The sequence below is a fragment of the Talpa europaea genome, assembly GCF_964194135.1.
Source record: "Talpa europaea genome assembly, chromosome: 3".
Classification (NCBI taxonomy): domain Eukaryota; kingdom Metazoa; phylum Chordata; class Mammalia; order Eulipotyphla; family Talpidae; genus Talpa; species Talpa europaea.
In genome coordinates, this window is record NC_140069.1 from 140,431,593 (window position 1) to 140,445,769 (window position 14,177).

Genomic DNA, 14,177 nt, shown 5'->3' on the forward strand with positions numbered 1-14,177 from the left:
TTAGTATATATGACACACCATGCATGTTTATTCGTTTCCTGCCCTTCTGCAGTTTCTGCTCTCCAGGGAAACAGGGCGCCCACTCCCTCACAGAAGGCCACACTGCGTGTCCACAGGGTCAGGCCACAGGGAGGTCTCTGTGGCTCTAACACACAGGAACAGGCCTGAGCTAACACACGCCTGCCCTGGGGGTGCCTGGTGGTCGTCCGAAGAACACTCTCAACCCTTCTATGTCTTGACCACTCAGTGGCAGCTCCTGTTCCTTAGGATCCTGGGATGGGATTTTCTCCATATTTTCCTGTTGATTTTTCCTAAGTTCCACCTGCAGGTTCACCTGTCCCTAACACCCTATAAGTGGCCCAAGGGCTCTATCCTCCGCCTGTGTCTCTACACTCCTCTTGCTCACTCTCATGTAACCTCCTTGGAAGACTGGCTTTCCTTCTCCCCATTAGATTCCTAACCCCCCAAATCTACATCTCCACTCCTGACCTTTCTCCAGAACTCTAGACCCACATTTTTGCCGGCCTTTTAGGGTCTCTCTCCTGAATGTTTGCATGTGCATCAGAATCACCATGTCAAAAACTGAACTTATCACCCTCCCCGCCAAACTTCCCCTATGAATATTCCCCTTCTAGGTCAACAGCAGCAACATGAACTTTGTTGGCTACATCAGAAAACAAGGAGTCTCCCATATTCCTCCCTTACCCCCCCCCCAAGATACCTCCTAACCCTTCTGACATCCCTGAGCATCTCCCTGGTCCTCGTGGCATCTTGTTCTACTTCATGGAGGAAACAGAAGCCAACAGATCATCTTGTCACCATGATTTCTGCCTTTCAATTCATCTTTCATAACCTAGGATTTCCTTTCTGACATATATTTCACTTCTATCCCTCTCTTATTAAAAGTCTTAAAAGCCTCCCAACTGTAATGTCTGCAAAAGAATGGCCAACTGGCTCTCCATACTCCCCACAGAGCACCCTGCTCTCGGCTACTATTTGAGATTCCCAGAATCAACCAGGAAGATTCCCAGAATCAACCAGGACTTTGTACACATTCCTACCCTGCCCCTGCTGTGCCCACTGCCTGGGGAACTATTGATACTTCAGAGCCACCAATTAAACCTGCTCTGCAACATGTTTTCCAGCTCTTCATCTCCTTTAGATTTGGTATTCCATCCTCCGTGCTCCAGCAATACCTTGAATACTGCTCTACTGCAAAACGTACACCAATATGTAATGATTCATCATTTAACGACTTGTTGATATGTCTCCCTTCCACTCTATTGGGAGAGTTCCAAGGTCGAGAATGTATATCCTGCTGCCTAGAACACATACCGGTTTAAAAAGCAGTTCATTAAGTTCCTCCAATTGGAGGAAGGACCAGCTGTAAGAGACGTTTCCCCAGGATACCCGGACAGGAAGCAAGGGGAAGGAAAGGGTTAATGGTTGAACTTTAAGACCTATGATTGGAAACTGTGGATTTGAATTTCTGCTTCAGCAAACTGGCCAGTGAAAAAGCATTTTCATCACAATTCCTTATTTCCTCCAAGTTTTCTAAAAACATCAGCCTATCCATTTGAATCCTGCAGCCTTTCTCTCAGCCAAAAGGAATTTCCCTTTAAACAAAAACTATTCAGACATTTCCAAGATATGAAATGTTAAAAAACCAGGATTTTCCACTCAGACAACTAGGAAATTGTTTGTGGATTTTTTTTCCCAGACTCCTTTTATTTGCCAAGGAGTCTGAAGAGGGTTTTTTTTTTTTTTTTCTAATGTTAAAAAAAATGTTTCCTACCTCTGTGCCTCCCTGTTTTTCCATTCCTTAATTTGTCTGGGTTTTACTGAACTGAAGCAAGGTTTTAAGTCAGAAAACAGAGGCTACAAAATGCAAAACTATACTTGCAAGTGAGTTGCCTAAATGAAACAGACAACAAATGACTCATCTGAAATCACCCATTTTTTAAAGATGAGACTTTCGAGGGGAAGAAGGTGAAACTCACGTACTTAAGAGCATATAAGACAAATGCAGCATTTTAAAGGTGGGGAAACTGAGGCCTAGGATGGGAGGTAACTTGCACTACAATGAGTTCACACATCAACATGCTTTCTGCTCAAAGAAAAACTTCTAAGAGACACCAAGGGTACTTTTAACTAGAAGCAGCAGAGACATCTGAGAGGCTCAGAGGAATCCCTCTCAACTCTTAAAAAAAAAAAAAAAAATCAAAGCTCTTCAGTAATACCAGCGAAGTTTAGATAAATAAATTACTCCAGACTAGAGCAACTCAAAGGCAGGCAATTCAGCACAAGGCCACTGGAAATGAACTGGACTGGACGGCAGCTATACAAAGGAGTAAATGGTATGTGCATGATCTAAGATGTTAGCTCTCCCTTTGCACTGACCTTCCAGTCTCCTGAGAAATTAGACATATCAACATAGAACAACACAAAGGGTTTCCCAAGCCAAAGACTAAGCCAAAGTCAGTCAAAACACAGCCTGCATCTGACAGGCGGCACTGGCTCTGGAAACAGCTGTGTCTCTGTAACAACCCATGAACTTCTCACGGGTTTACCCTGCAGGAGAGCTGACTCACTAAACATTCCCTGAGATAAATGGGGTGCAATGATAAGGGAGGGATCAAAGTGTTCCCATCTCCTCTTTGTCAGAGTAATGCATCATAAAGATTCAAGGGTTACCCGGCCAGAGCTACTGACAGCTAATGAGGGCCCAGCAGAATCTTCGGTCATATTCCAGAGCTCCCACTTTCTGTCTATAGACACACAACAGATAGAAAGATCTGAGAACCAGCAGTATTGAAGTCCATAGCAGAGCCCAGGGGAGCTCGGCTATTCTGTACAAACAGAACAGCAGGTCAAGGACCAAACACTCACATGTAGTGGGTGGTGAGGAAGGACTAAGGCCATCAGAGTGTCAATGTAAGAATGACTCACAAGACCTGTGGGCAAGGCTGCCTAGTGTTTCCATGAGGCCTAGCAGGAAAGGTAAGAAAAGAGCAGTGAACTTAGCACTTAGAGAGAAGCCAGAAGGCCTTCTGGCAGCTGCACCAACCAGAACGTAAAGGGCTCAGGGTAAGTAGGAAGTAAGGAACCGGAGGTCACGGCTATTGAACACTTGTCTGAGAAAACCTGGCAGTAAACAAGAGAGAAAAAGTGAGCAAGGATCTGGCAAACATGTGTTCAAGACAGAGACCTGTGTTTATAGCAGCAGGTGGAAGCTGGGGAAGAGAGGAAACGAGAATGCATGAAAGAGAATAATTACAGGTCGTCGGTTCTTCCTGAATGATGTCAGACACCCAAGGTTGAGACAGCTCTCCCTCAGAGAGGAGCTCCACTCAGAAGAGAAGGTGGAAAGTGTATTTACTATGGGCCAGGTGGTGACATGTAAAGAAACTAAGACCCCAAGAGGTGAGGTGACTCAGGCAAGGTCACCAGAGAGCCAGTGGCCCTTAGCTCCAAATCTGCTGGGCTCAGGAGCACACCTTTTCCATGACACTGCCTTCAAATCCACTCCAGTGGAAACTGGGGCTGTTACACAATGCCCTACCCTCCCTTCTTGTTCTGGAAACTAAACAAGAAAAAAATATTGACCTGATATTACCCGTCACTTTCATACTAAAATTTTAAGTGGGGAGAAACACTGACAAGAATCCAGAGTTAAAAAAAAAAAAAAAAAAAAAAGAACTGGTCCAAGGTTCACCCAAAGAAGGTATCTCTCATTTCCTCTCAATCCTGACTCTACCCCTCAGTCATAAGATCACTCAATGGGACAGTTCAGACACCCCAGGGCACCCACCCCACCAAATGTCCAGACAAGGCACAGGGCTATTTGCCCAAGACAATCAACAGACAGGCCAGAGCTGTGCCGGGTTGAGGCAGGCAGTTCAAGCTGCAAACAGGCACACGTGGCCTTATCAATATTTGAACAGCCATATGCAACTGGAAAAACAGCCTCTTGAAAAATGTCATTCGGCTTCCCACGTGCTGACATGAGAGCATGTGGGCCTTAAGCGGAACAAGTCATTCTTGTCTAGCATGGAGGGCATCAGTACAGTCTTGGTATTTGACCCTGATGCAGAGAGTTCAGATAATATAGTTCATTGTACATTTCTTAATGAGGTGGGACACAATAGCCCCCCCCCAAGACCCTTACATGCATTTCAAAGAGGTAATTCCTGTCTCTTTATCGTTTTCCTTCAAAGGGTGTTGTTAGCACAGGTAAGAAATATTCTTAGAGCTTTCCAAGTGGCTCAGCACTTGGCTTGATTTTTCATTCCCAAGGCTAATTGTTGTGGATTTTAAAACATTTTCCATTTGCTAACCAATCTTTGTAAGAAAAATAGTCATTGGTCAAACAGTCATTAGTTAAAGAAAGAACTGCCAACTCAAACTGTTTTACTAATAATCAGCACAAAGGAGCAGGCTAGTTGAGCCAATATCGCCTCCATTCCCATATGACTAATCAAAGCAGATCATGTAAACCCCTTCCCAGCCACTGATCATGTGATCTGATCCTTGCCAATAAAGCTCAAACAGAAATCAACTGACAGGCTTCTGGGAACAAGTTCCTTCCACCCTAAAAAGGAACACGAAGAAGACATGACCTCTTTTTCCTCTAGATATTGGCATTTTGAATTGGAACACCTGAAACTCATCAATACGAGATGCTTGCTGGTTGCATGCAACCTGAAGATGAAATAGAGAGGTAGGAGGCCTCCCTGGTGGCACAGGGGTTAAAGACACTTCTATCAAGCTACAGCCAGCCACTGCACCATGAGCTTGATTCCCCAGCCTGCTGGGGAGGTGACCCACATGGTGCAGCAGACCTCTCCTGTCTTGCCTGCTGTCCCCCAGCAGCGTATTTCAGTCAGTCTGCCTGTTCTGTTCCCCACTCTGGTGAATGTTCTCACCCCCCGTACCTCTGGTCTGCACCCCAGTTCTTATATGCATAAATAAATAAATCTTTAAAAAAAAAAAGAAAGAGATCAACAGGTAGGGAGGTAGACCCTAGGACCATGGTAACCCTGAAGGGCTGCTGAATCAGCCTTGCAACAAGACATGTCCGTGTACTTACCTTAAAAGTAACCAGAATCAGTTTCCATTTGCTTGCGGCTGCAAGCATTGTCATTTGATTCATTTCTCCTGCAAAAGCAACTTCACTCCAGAACTCACCGCTCCCATAGACTAGGATTACACAGGGATCTTCCAGAAAAGAGATCGGGGACAAAACCCAGTGCTGTCCTCTCACCTTTCAGCACTATGCCCAAGTCCACCGTCCTCCAACATGAGTTAACACCATCAGAACAATTTCAGGACAATCATAAACTGGATCCAAGACTTTTCACCAAGTCAATGAAAATCCTTTAGATCATAGTTAAATCGACAACACATGTGCAAGGCTTCCTCATGAACCAGGACCACATGCTTGGAATAGAAGAGGGGCAGTGACTATCCCCCTGCCCCCCAATGTAGTTCCCCTGCTACCTGGTTATTGCCTTAAGCTCTTCATGTAGACATTCACCCTGTTTTTTTTTTTTTTTAAGATTTATTTATTTATGCATGTAAGAACTAGGGTACAGGACAGAGGTGTGTGGCGGGAGTGTGTGTAAGAGGATTCACCAGAGACAAAATGGGGAAGAGAACAGGCAGATTGACTGAAAACACTGCTGAGGGGAACAGCGGGCGAGACAGGAGTGGTCTGCTGTGCCATGTGGGTAGCTCCCTGGCCGGGGATGGAACTCATGCTGCAGTGGCTGTGGATAACTTCACAGATTGTATCTTAATCCCTTGCACCACCAGGAGGCCCTCACCCTTTTAACATGAGTTGTTCATTATAAATGCCAATTTAGGGGTTATATGATAAGCCTTACTAATATTTAAGTTTTTAGTAAAAGTTTATTAAATCTTTCCTAAGAACGAAATTTAAGAAGTGGAATTGGAATGAGGCATCATCTAGTCAGCAATTGAGGCCGGCCCAGAGGGAGGGAAACACACAAGGGTGAAGGGGTAGAAAGAGGAAGCAAGACCCTTGAAGACATATGCTGGGTTCAGAATTCTGTCTCCTACTAGAACTCATTAGAGCTTTGCCCTGAGTCTTGGAGCCCTGTAATTGCAAATTTGCATAGAATAATTTTTGAAAATTCCTAGACCCCTCCCTTCCAAGCTACCAAATCATACCAAACAGGAATGCTCTACTTTCAGATAGCGGGGAAGTCTGTGCTTTATTTTATTTGCATAAGTCAGGTGATAAGAAGTAATATTCTCAGACCTCTGTGGTGGCACAGGGGTTAAAGTCTCAGTGCTATCAAGGTATTGGCAGCCACTGCAGTCTGAGTTTGATCCCCGGCCAGGGAGCTACCCACATGGCAGAGCAGACCTCTCCTGTCTTGCTCGCTGCTCCCCTCAGCAGTGTGTTTCAGTGGATCTGCCTGTTCTGCTCCCCACTATGTCTCCGGTGAATCCTCTCACCCCCCACACCTCTGGCCTACACCCCAGCTCTTGTATGCACAGATAAATAAATCTTTAAAAAAAAGAAATTAATATTCTCAAGGTATAACGGCCCTGATCTTTGGAACTTGGCCAGGGCTGACAATAGGAGCAAACATGAAACCAAAAGCGTCAATATCCCACTGGAGACCTAGCAGTCTCAGGACCAGCTGGGAGGAAGAGGAACCCACCATCCTGGGAGATGAGTCAACTCTGTTCCGGCAATCAGCGATAGATGTGAAAGCCAAATGACCTTCCTGTCCAGGAACCAGGCAGGCTGAACATTCCTTAGCTGTCTACCTACTGCTGTGGGGCATCAGTCATTTCACCTGAAGAACTAACTGGATATAAAATTTTAGTAGTATTAACCACTAAATAATTTTATAAAAATCAGGATGTATATGAATTGAACATTTGAGAAAACAAGCAGTGCTTCTGTCATTGACTTTTTGCAAAGACTTAGTAGTCCCTACTACATGTGCTTTAAAAGATAAAAATCAATTGGGCCTCCCCTGGTGGTGCAGGGGTTGAGCGCTGGGCTGCAAAGCTGCCCCCAGCCTCTGCAGCGCCGGTTAGTTCCCCGGCCGCCGGCGAGGGTCCAACAAAAAAAAAAAAAAAAAAAAAAAAAGATAAAAATCAATCAATCCCTATATTCCAGACCTCTAAGCTAAAATATGAAAATTACAAAGAGCACAAAGTTGATCACACACAAACCCACTGTTAATTCCCCGGCCGCCGGCGAGGGTCCAACCAAAAAAAAAAAAAAAAAAAAAAAGATAAAAATCAATCAATCCCTATATTCCAGACCTCTAAGCTAAAATATGAAAATTACAAAGAGCACAAAGTTGATCACACACAAACCCACTGTTAATCCTCTGCCCTGGGAGTCCCTTCCCACCAAGCACTCCTCCTGCTTCCTCTCTCTTCATCCAAGACCTACAAGTGGTGTTGAACTTAACCAAATCACCAGATCCCTCTTCTGCTCTCAGGGAAACTCAGGCCCCAGGGACCTCTAGTCCAGTCTTATGGGTTGCCTTTCAGTTGTAATTTTTCACCTTCTAAATGCATTTAGGAGGTAAAAGTTTGAACAGAACAAAAGGGATAGTTGTAAATAACTCTCCCTCTCTTGACCTCCAGATGCCCAAGTCCCCTGGCCAGAAACAATCAATTACCCATCTCTTGAGCATATTTCCAGATACAGTATGTGCACATACAATATACACACTATAAATTTGCTCTCTATATTGCAAAATTGTGAATTCTCACAAATGTGTTTTACCCAGAATCTTCTAGAAACATACCATCTTTGTAGAAATAGCCAACATCCAAGAGGCTTGGGGAAAGGGACAGGCTTTCTCCCAATGATTTCAAACATTGAGGCACACTCTCCTCATGTTTCTATGTGCCTCTTTTCTCAACCTACTTTTAGCTTACATCCACTCTAGAAGCAACCAACAGCTTCCACAAAAAACGCTACTCACTGACTTAAAAATATTCATCGGTATGGGAACCCTTTTTTAAGCTTTTAGAGGAAGCCCAAAGCTGTCACAACTAGAACTAACCAGCAAGTTCACATTTGCTTCATTGTTTTGTAGACTATGAACTTGTCTCCTCTAAGCCTTTGTCCTTCTTGGACCAAGAATTCTTCATAACTAAGCAAATGAGGAAAACACTGGCACTGCTGGCTCAAAAAGGGCAGTCTCAGACCGCATAATCCCAGCCTCAGGCAACCTGAGGCTTCTCTGTTTTTAAAATCAGGTGGTGGCTGGTTTTGCTAGGGCCTTAGGCACCGTGCCTGTGCTAGCTCCATCCCCTAGTGCAAATGAAGGGACTGAGCAGGGAAGGGGTGGTGGCTGATCCTGGCAGCTGGCAAGGTATGCAATGAAATCTCAGGTGTCTTCGGGCTCAGCGACTTTTAACTCTCCAGTCACCCTCTCCCATCCTCTTACCTTACAGCATGTGGGCAACAACTTGGACTTTGGAGACAGGCAGACCTGAATTTGAATTCTGGGTCTCTCACTAATTAGTTGGGAGACCTTCACCCCACTATTTAAACTATTAAGTTTTCTTTAAAAAAAAAAGATTATTTATGCATATAAGAACTGGGGTACAGGCCAGAGGTGTATGGGGGGGGGGTGAGAAGATTCTCCAGAGACAGAGTGGAGAACAAAACAGGCGGATCTACTGAAATACACTGCTGAAGGGAGCAGCGGGCAAGACAGGAGAGGTCTGCTGTGCCATGTGGGTAGCTCCCTGGCTGGGGATCGAACTCGTGCTGCAGTGGCTGCAGATAGCTTCATAGGTTGTATCTTAATCTCTTGTGCCACCAGGGAGGCCCTATTAGGTTTTCTTATCTGCAAACTGAGACTAAAAATGGCTCCCTCGTGGTCACACAGAGGGCTCAGTAGCATCATTCTTGTAAACAGTAAACACAGTGCCTTCCTTTCAGCAGGGACAGTGGCATAATCTGATCTGATGCAAAATAGAAACACAGGACTCTTTTTTCAAAAATTAGTAAGGATTTCAAGATGGTGACAACAGAACATCTAAGTGAGGGGCCCTGCAGGGGCCCACGGGTAGCAGACCCAGTAGAGAGTAGCCAGCCCTCCCTTTCAGCTAATAAAGGCTCATTAGACAGTAGCTATTATCCTATCTTTCCACTTCCCTAACTAACATCTGCACTTTAGCTACCCTGCAGGCTTTCTTCTCCCCGTATATAATGACCCATCCACTCAACTTGGAAAGAGCAACGGGCCATTCCCAAAACAGGCATTGTGACTCAGAAGTAACCTGCATTTAAATAGAAAATAACTAACCAAACTGGGGGACCTAAAACAGAAGGGAATGCTGCCATAGGCTTGTGCCAGAAACACTCCCAACAAGGGCCTCTGCTCTGGCTTTTCATCCTGCTGCACTAACATTCTTACCTCCTTCAAGCCATTGTTTAGACTCTCTATAGAGGCTTATTCTGATCCCTGAATTCAATATCATATCTTTTCCTTCCTCCATTCTGTTTATTCCCTTTACCCCTAACTTTTACCTTGTCCATAGCACTTAAAATGTCTAACAGAGGCCTCCCTGATGGCACAAGGGGTTAAGAAACAACCTATGAAACTATCCACACGAGTTCGATCCCCAGCCAAGAATCTACCCACATGGAGCAGCAGACCTCTCTTGACTGGCCCGCTGCTCTCCTCAGCAGTGTATTTCAGTCAGTCTGCCTGTTCTGTTCCCCACTCTGCCTCTGGTGAATCCTCTCACCTCTGGCCTGCACCCCAGCTCTCGTGTGCATAAATAAATAAATGTTTTTAAAAAAATGTCCAATAGAAAATATCACTTATTTCTCTATTATTTATTATTCATTATCTCCCCCTATGCATGCATGCACACACACACACACACAAAGGAATTTAAGTTTCTCAAGGTCAGGAAGTTATATCTGCTTTTGTTCATTGATGTATTTTAAATGTTTGACACATAGAAGAAATTCAGTAACTATTAACTGGAAGGAATAAGTGTCTGAATGAATATATAATCAGGTCATCTTCTCCTACATGGAGATTCACCAGGTCAGACCTTCCCACACTAATGATTGTAATAATCACCTTTGCAACTGGATATCCAACAGAGTTCAAAAACAGATGGGAAAGTTTTCTATTTTCAAATCTCTCCCAAACCCCCCTCGTTTAGAAGGAATATAATCCATTTGCCTCTGCTACTAAATCCAATACCTATCAACACAAATTCATGTGTACAGTTTGCTGGCAAAAACTTACAGTGATGAGTGGCTGCCCAGAAGAGAGACATGTCCCTAAGTGGCGACATAAAGGTCATTTAAAAAAATAAAATTAGGGGCCTCCCTGTGGCGCAGGGTTAAAGTCTCAGCGCTATCAAGTTATCCCAGCCACTGCAGCCTGAGTTCAAACCCCAGGAAGCTAACCCACATGGCACAGCAGACCTCTCCTGTCTCACCCACTGCTCCCCTCACCAGTGTATTTCAGTGGTTCCGCCTGTTCTGTTCCCCACTCTGTCTCTGGTGAATCCTCTCACCGCACCCCTGCCCCGGCACCTCTGGCCTGTACCCCAGTTCTTGTATGCATAAATAAATAAATCTTTAAAAAAAAAAAAAGAATAAATGAGAAGAGCAAATGGTTCAAATGCAGCCCATGTCAGTTGAAACATCTGGAGCCCCAATTATCAGATGATATCTGAGGACCAACATGCTCCAAGGTCTGTACAGATGACAGGAAGCACATCTGGGCCCCCAGAGAAAGGCTCAGTGAGTGAGCTTGCCCAGTCACGCTGCACACTTTTGCCCCAGTGTGAACAACCACACCCTCTCATCCCTGCAGTCTGCATTTTAAAACCAGCCATTTCTAGCCACTACCAAAGCTTTGGTGGGAGTAGCAGGAGGCCCTCGTCTTTTTTCCCAAAATAACGTCAGCCAGAGGCAAAGGCCAAAGAGGAGGAGTCTGCAGGCCATTTTGCAGAAGTTTCAAATATCCTGGCACTGACCCCATTCAAAGAATCCTGATGGGGAAGCAGCCAAGCCTCTCCTTTTCTCATTAGCGTTCTCTCTTCCTTTCTCTAATTGCAAACTTCTGCACTGGTAAGAAAGAAACAAAGAGATCTCACAGAAAGTCATATTATCAGTGCTGGCTGTTGCAAACAAACATGCCTTCTGCAAATGTAATACCCAAAAATTTAAATGGAAAACTTTAGAAGAAATATGGGTATGCCCCGTGATTTATTCCCAGTGGGCTCTCTGAGCAGGAAGACTGAGCAAGGAACGGGTGAGCTGTCCCACCTTCTCCAAAGCCTTTCTGAAATATGCAGCTGCCTCACAGTTTCCAAACTCCTGGGCTGATCTTGCCTCTGAAAAGGGAGGAAGCAGATACTTGGCTGGTCAGTTAAGGAAGCCAAATAAAGCAGTCTTCCTCCTCATGAGAAAGGGCCTTTCCTACACACGCGCACACACACACGCACGCACACACACGCACACACACACACTTTTTACAATATAAGACCATAAAGGAGACCACGAGACAGAGAAACAGTGAGACAGACAGACAGAGACAAAGAGAGAATATAACAGCGAGAGAAAGAAAAACTCAGCCTGACTTTGTCCGGGTTTTAAAACCCTTGCCACAAAAATCAGCCGCAAACTAAACAGAGGCTTCTTATTCTCCAGACACCGATGCCCTGCGCGGCGCACAGCGCTGCCAGCGACAGGACCTGACGCCGCAGATGTGAACCCGCCTCGGGGGCCGGGTGGGAGCACAAATCTCGGAAGAAGAAGCCAAGTGTCATTCCCACGGCCGAGCGCCCCGCAGAGCCAGCTGCCCACCTCCCCCAGCCCAGGTGGAGGAGCCCCCCTCTGCCCTCTCTCCGGCTGGCCGAGCCTTCCCCACGGGCGAGCTCCCGGCCCGCAGTCCCCCCGCCGTGGGGGCCCCCGCGCCCCGCAGTGCTCACCGTGTGGTACATGAGCGCCTCGGTCTCCCCGGGCTCTGACAGCTCGCTCAGCTTGCGGTCCCACTGCAGGGCGCCCTGCTCCCCGCTCTCCAGCACCTCCATGGCGGTCGGGGCGCGCGGGCCGGGGATGCTGAGGGCCGGAGGGGCGCGGGCGGGGCCGCGGCGCAGGGGGGTCGGCCCGCGCGTGTGAGTGTGTGTGCGCGTGTGAGTGTGTGTGCACGCGTGTGGCTTGTGCACGCAGGGGGGAGACACCCCGCTCCCCAGCCGGACACTCCCGAGGGCTCCCGTCCGGTGTCCTCCGAGATCTGGGGGTCCCCGGGGAGACACTGCCCGAGGACCGGGTCGCAGGCTGCAGGGTTTAAGGCAGGGGGCGCCTCCGGGATACCGGCCGGAGACCAGCTTTCATCCCGGGAAACCCCTTCGCCACAGCCCGCTCCCCACTACGGCTCCACACACAAACTTTGAGACTCCCCGGAGCGCCCAGCTCGGTTCCCGGACCAGCTGCGGCTCCGCCTCCCTCCGGGACACTGACCAATCGCAGGCGCACGCCGCCAGAGCTACCCAATCAGAAGTCGATCCCGCCACCCTGTCCCGCCCCCAAAGGCAGGGACGCGGGAAGTCTCCGCCCAGACCCTGGAATGTGGGCCGGGCGCGCCGTTGACGTCACCCGGGTCCTCCCCCAGCCCGGGCAGGGACAGCCGCGGGCCGTCTGCGGCCGGGGGCCAATGAAGTGCTCGGATCGTTAGTGAAAGACTGGAGCCTCGACCAATGAAAAAGGGGCACCGAGAAGGGACAGCCAATCAAATAGCGACAAGAATACATTTTATTGAGGAGGGCGGGGAAGCGTCCGTCTGCAAATCTGCAGAATTAGAGAGAGATGCTGCTGCTGTAAATACTCTCCAGTGCGTCAGCTCACTGGAGTCGGGATTTTTAAAAAAGGAATCACCTGTTATGAGGAAAGATGAATATTTCCCATTGGACAGGGCCGTATTAGTGCAGTTCTAGCAAGTTGGTGCCTGTTCTTCGTGGTTTTCGCCCTCATTCTGCTCAACTCGGTTTTTATGGGCTTCACTTGCTCTTTTATTGTGTTTTCCTCACATTTACTCGCAGACTTTATTGATAAGAGCCACGGACTTGAGCCGTGCGCTCAAGACCTTGAATTCATAGAATTGTTATCTCGGTAGAAATGGCAGGCAATAAGTAGGTAAATAAAAATATAATTATATGTAGGAAATAAAGGCACATTATAATCTCTGAAAATGGTAACTGCCATAAAGTAAGGAGGGGGAAAGGCAGACTAAGAGGATGGAGAGGTCCATGCTATTTTCGACAGCAGCCGTCAAGTTCTTTCTGCTGGGTGGCATTTGAGCAGGAGCTGAATGAGCTGAGGTTTGCCTGGAGTCTGACTGACTGAGCTGTGGCTGCAGCATGAGGTGCCTGGAGTGAATGGTGGCAAGAGGCCTGTGCAGTGGGCAAGGCACAGGCCTGATTAGATTAGGGGAGACAGCGCCTAGTCTCAAGTATTTCCCCCCAGCAGTGTCCATTTTCTTCTTTTAAGGAAAGAAGGTCCTTGAAAATATCGCTTGCTCATTTTATTCTATTTATTTATTGAAGATTTATTCATTTATGCATACACGAGCCAGGGCACAGGCCAGAGATGCAGGAGGGTGAGAGGATTCACCAGAGACAGAGCAGGGAGCAGAACAGGCAGACTGACTGAAATACACTGCTGAGGGGAGCAGCGGGCAAGACAGGAGAGGTCTGCTGCGCCATGTGGGTAGCTCCCTGGCCAACCAGGGATTGAACTCGTGCTGCAGAAGCTGTGGATAGCTTCATAGTGCGGTGCTTAACCCCTTGCGCCATCAGGGAGGACCGCTTGCTCATTTTAAATATAAAGGCTTCTTTGCCAATCGCCTCCAGAAGTTTCTTACAATGGCACATTCAGGTATTAAGTATGACTTTGTTCCTTTTGCAAGTATTTTTAGGTGGGTGGAGTCAGCCAAATGTCTGAGAACGTTTGTGTTTAAACAGATTATCACATAAACTTATCAATTTGTCTCCCTTATCTCCTGCGTCTTTTGAGATTATTTTAATCTTTGAAGTGGAAATTCTAGTTTATGGGCATACACTTCCTTGTTCGGTAATTTTCTCATTTATCTCATGGTATCAGGTTTTTGTGTCCAATCTGCTAGCTCTTCAATACA

At 46.8% G+C, this 14,177-nt stretch overlaps 1 protein-coding gene across 1 annotated transcript in view; it reads right to left on the minus strand.

Annotated features, from left to right (window-relative positions):
- Nucleotides 1–12,075, minus strand: part of CREB3L2 (cAMP responsive element binding protein 3 like 2) — a gene marked incomplete at both ends in the record, with an annotated part of 109,765 nt that extends 97,690 nt beyond the window's left edge. Inside the window, one exon of the mRNA XM_084230080.1 lies at nt 11,974–12,075. Coding sequence (XP_084086206.1) covers nt 11,974–12,075 — 102 coding nt within the window. The remainder of the gene's footprint in view (nt 1–11,973) is intronic.
- Between the last annotated feature and the right edge of the window lie 2,102 nt (nt 12,076–14,177).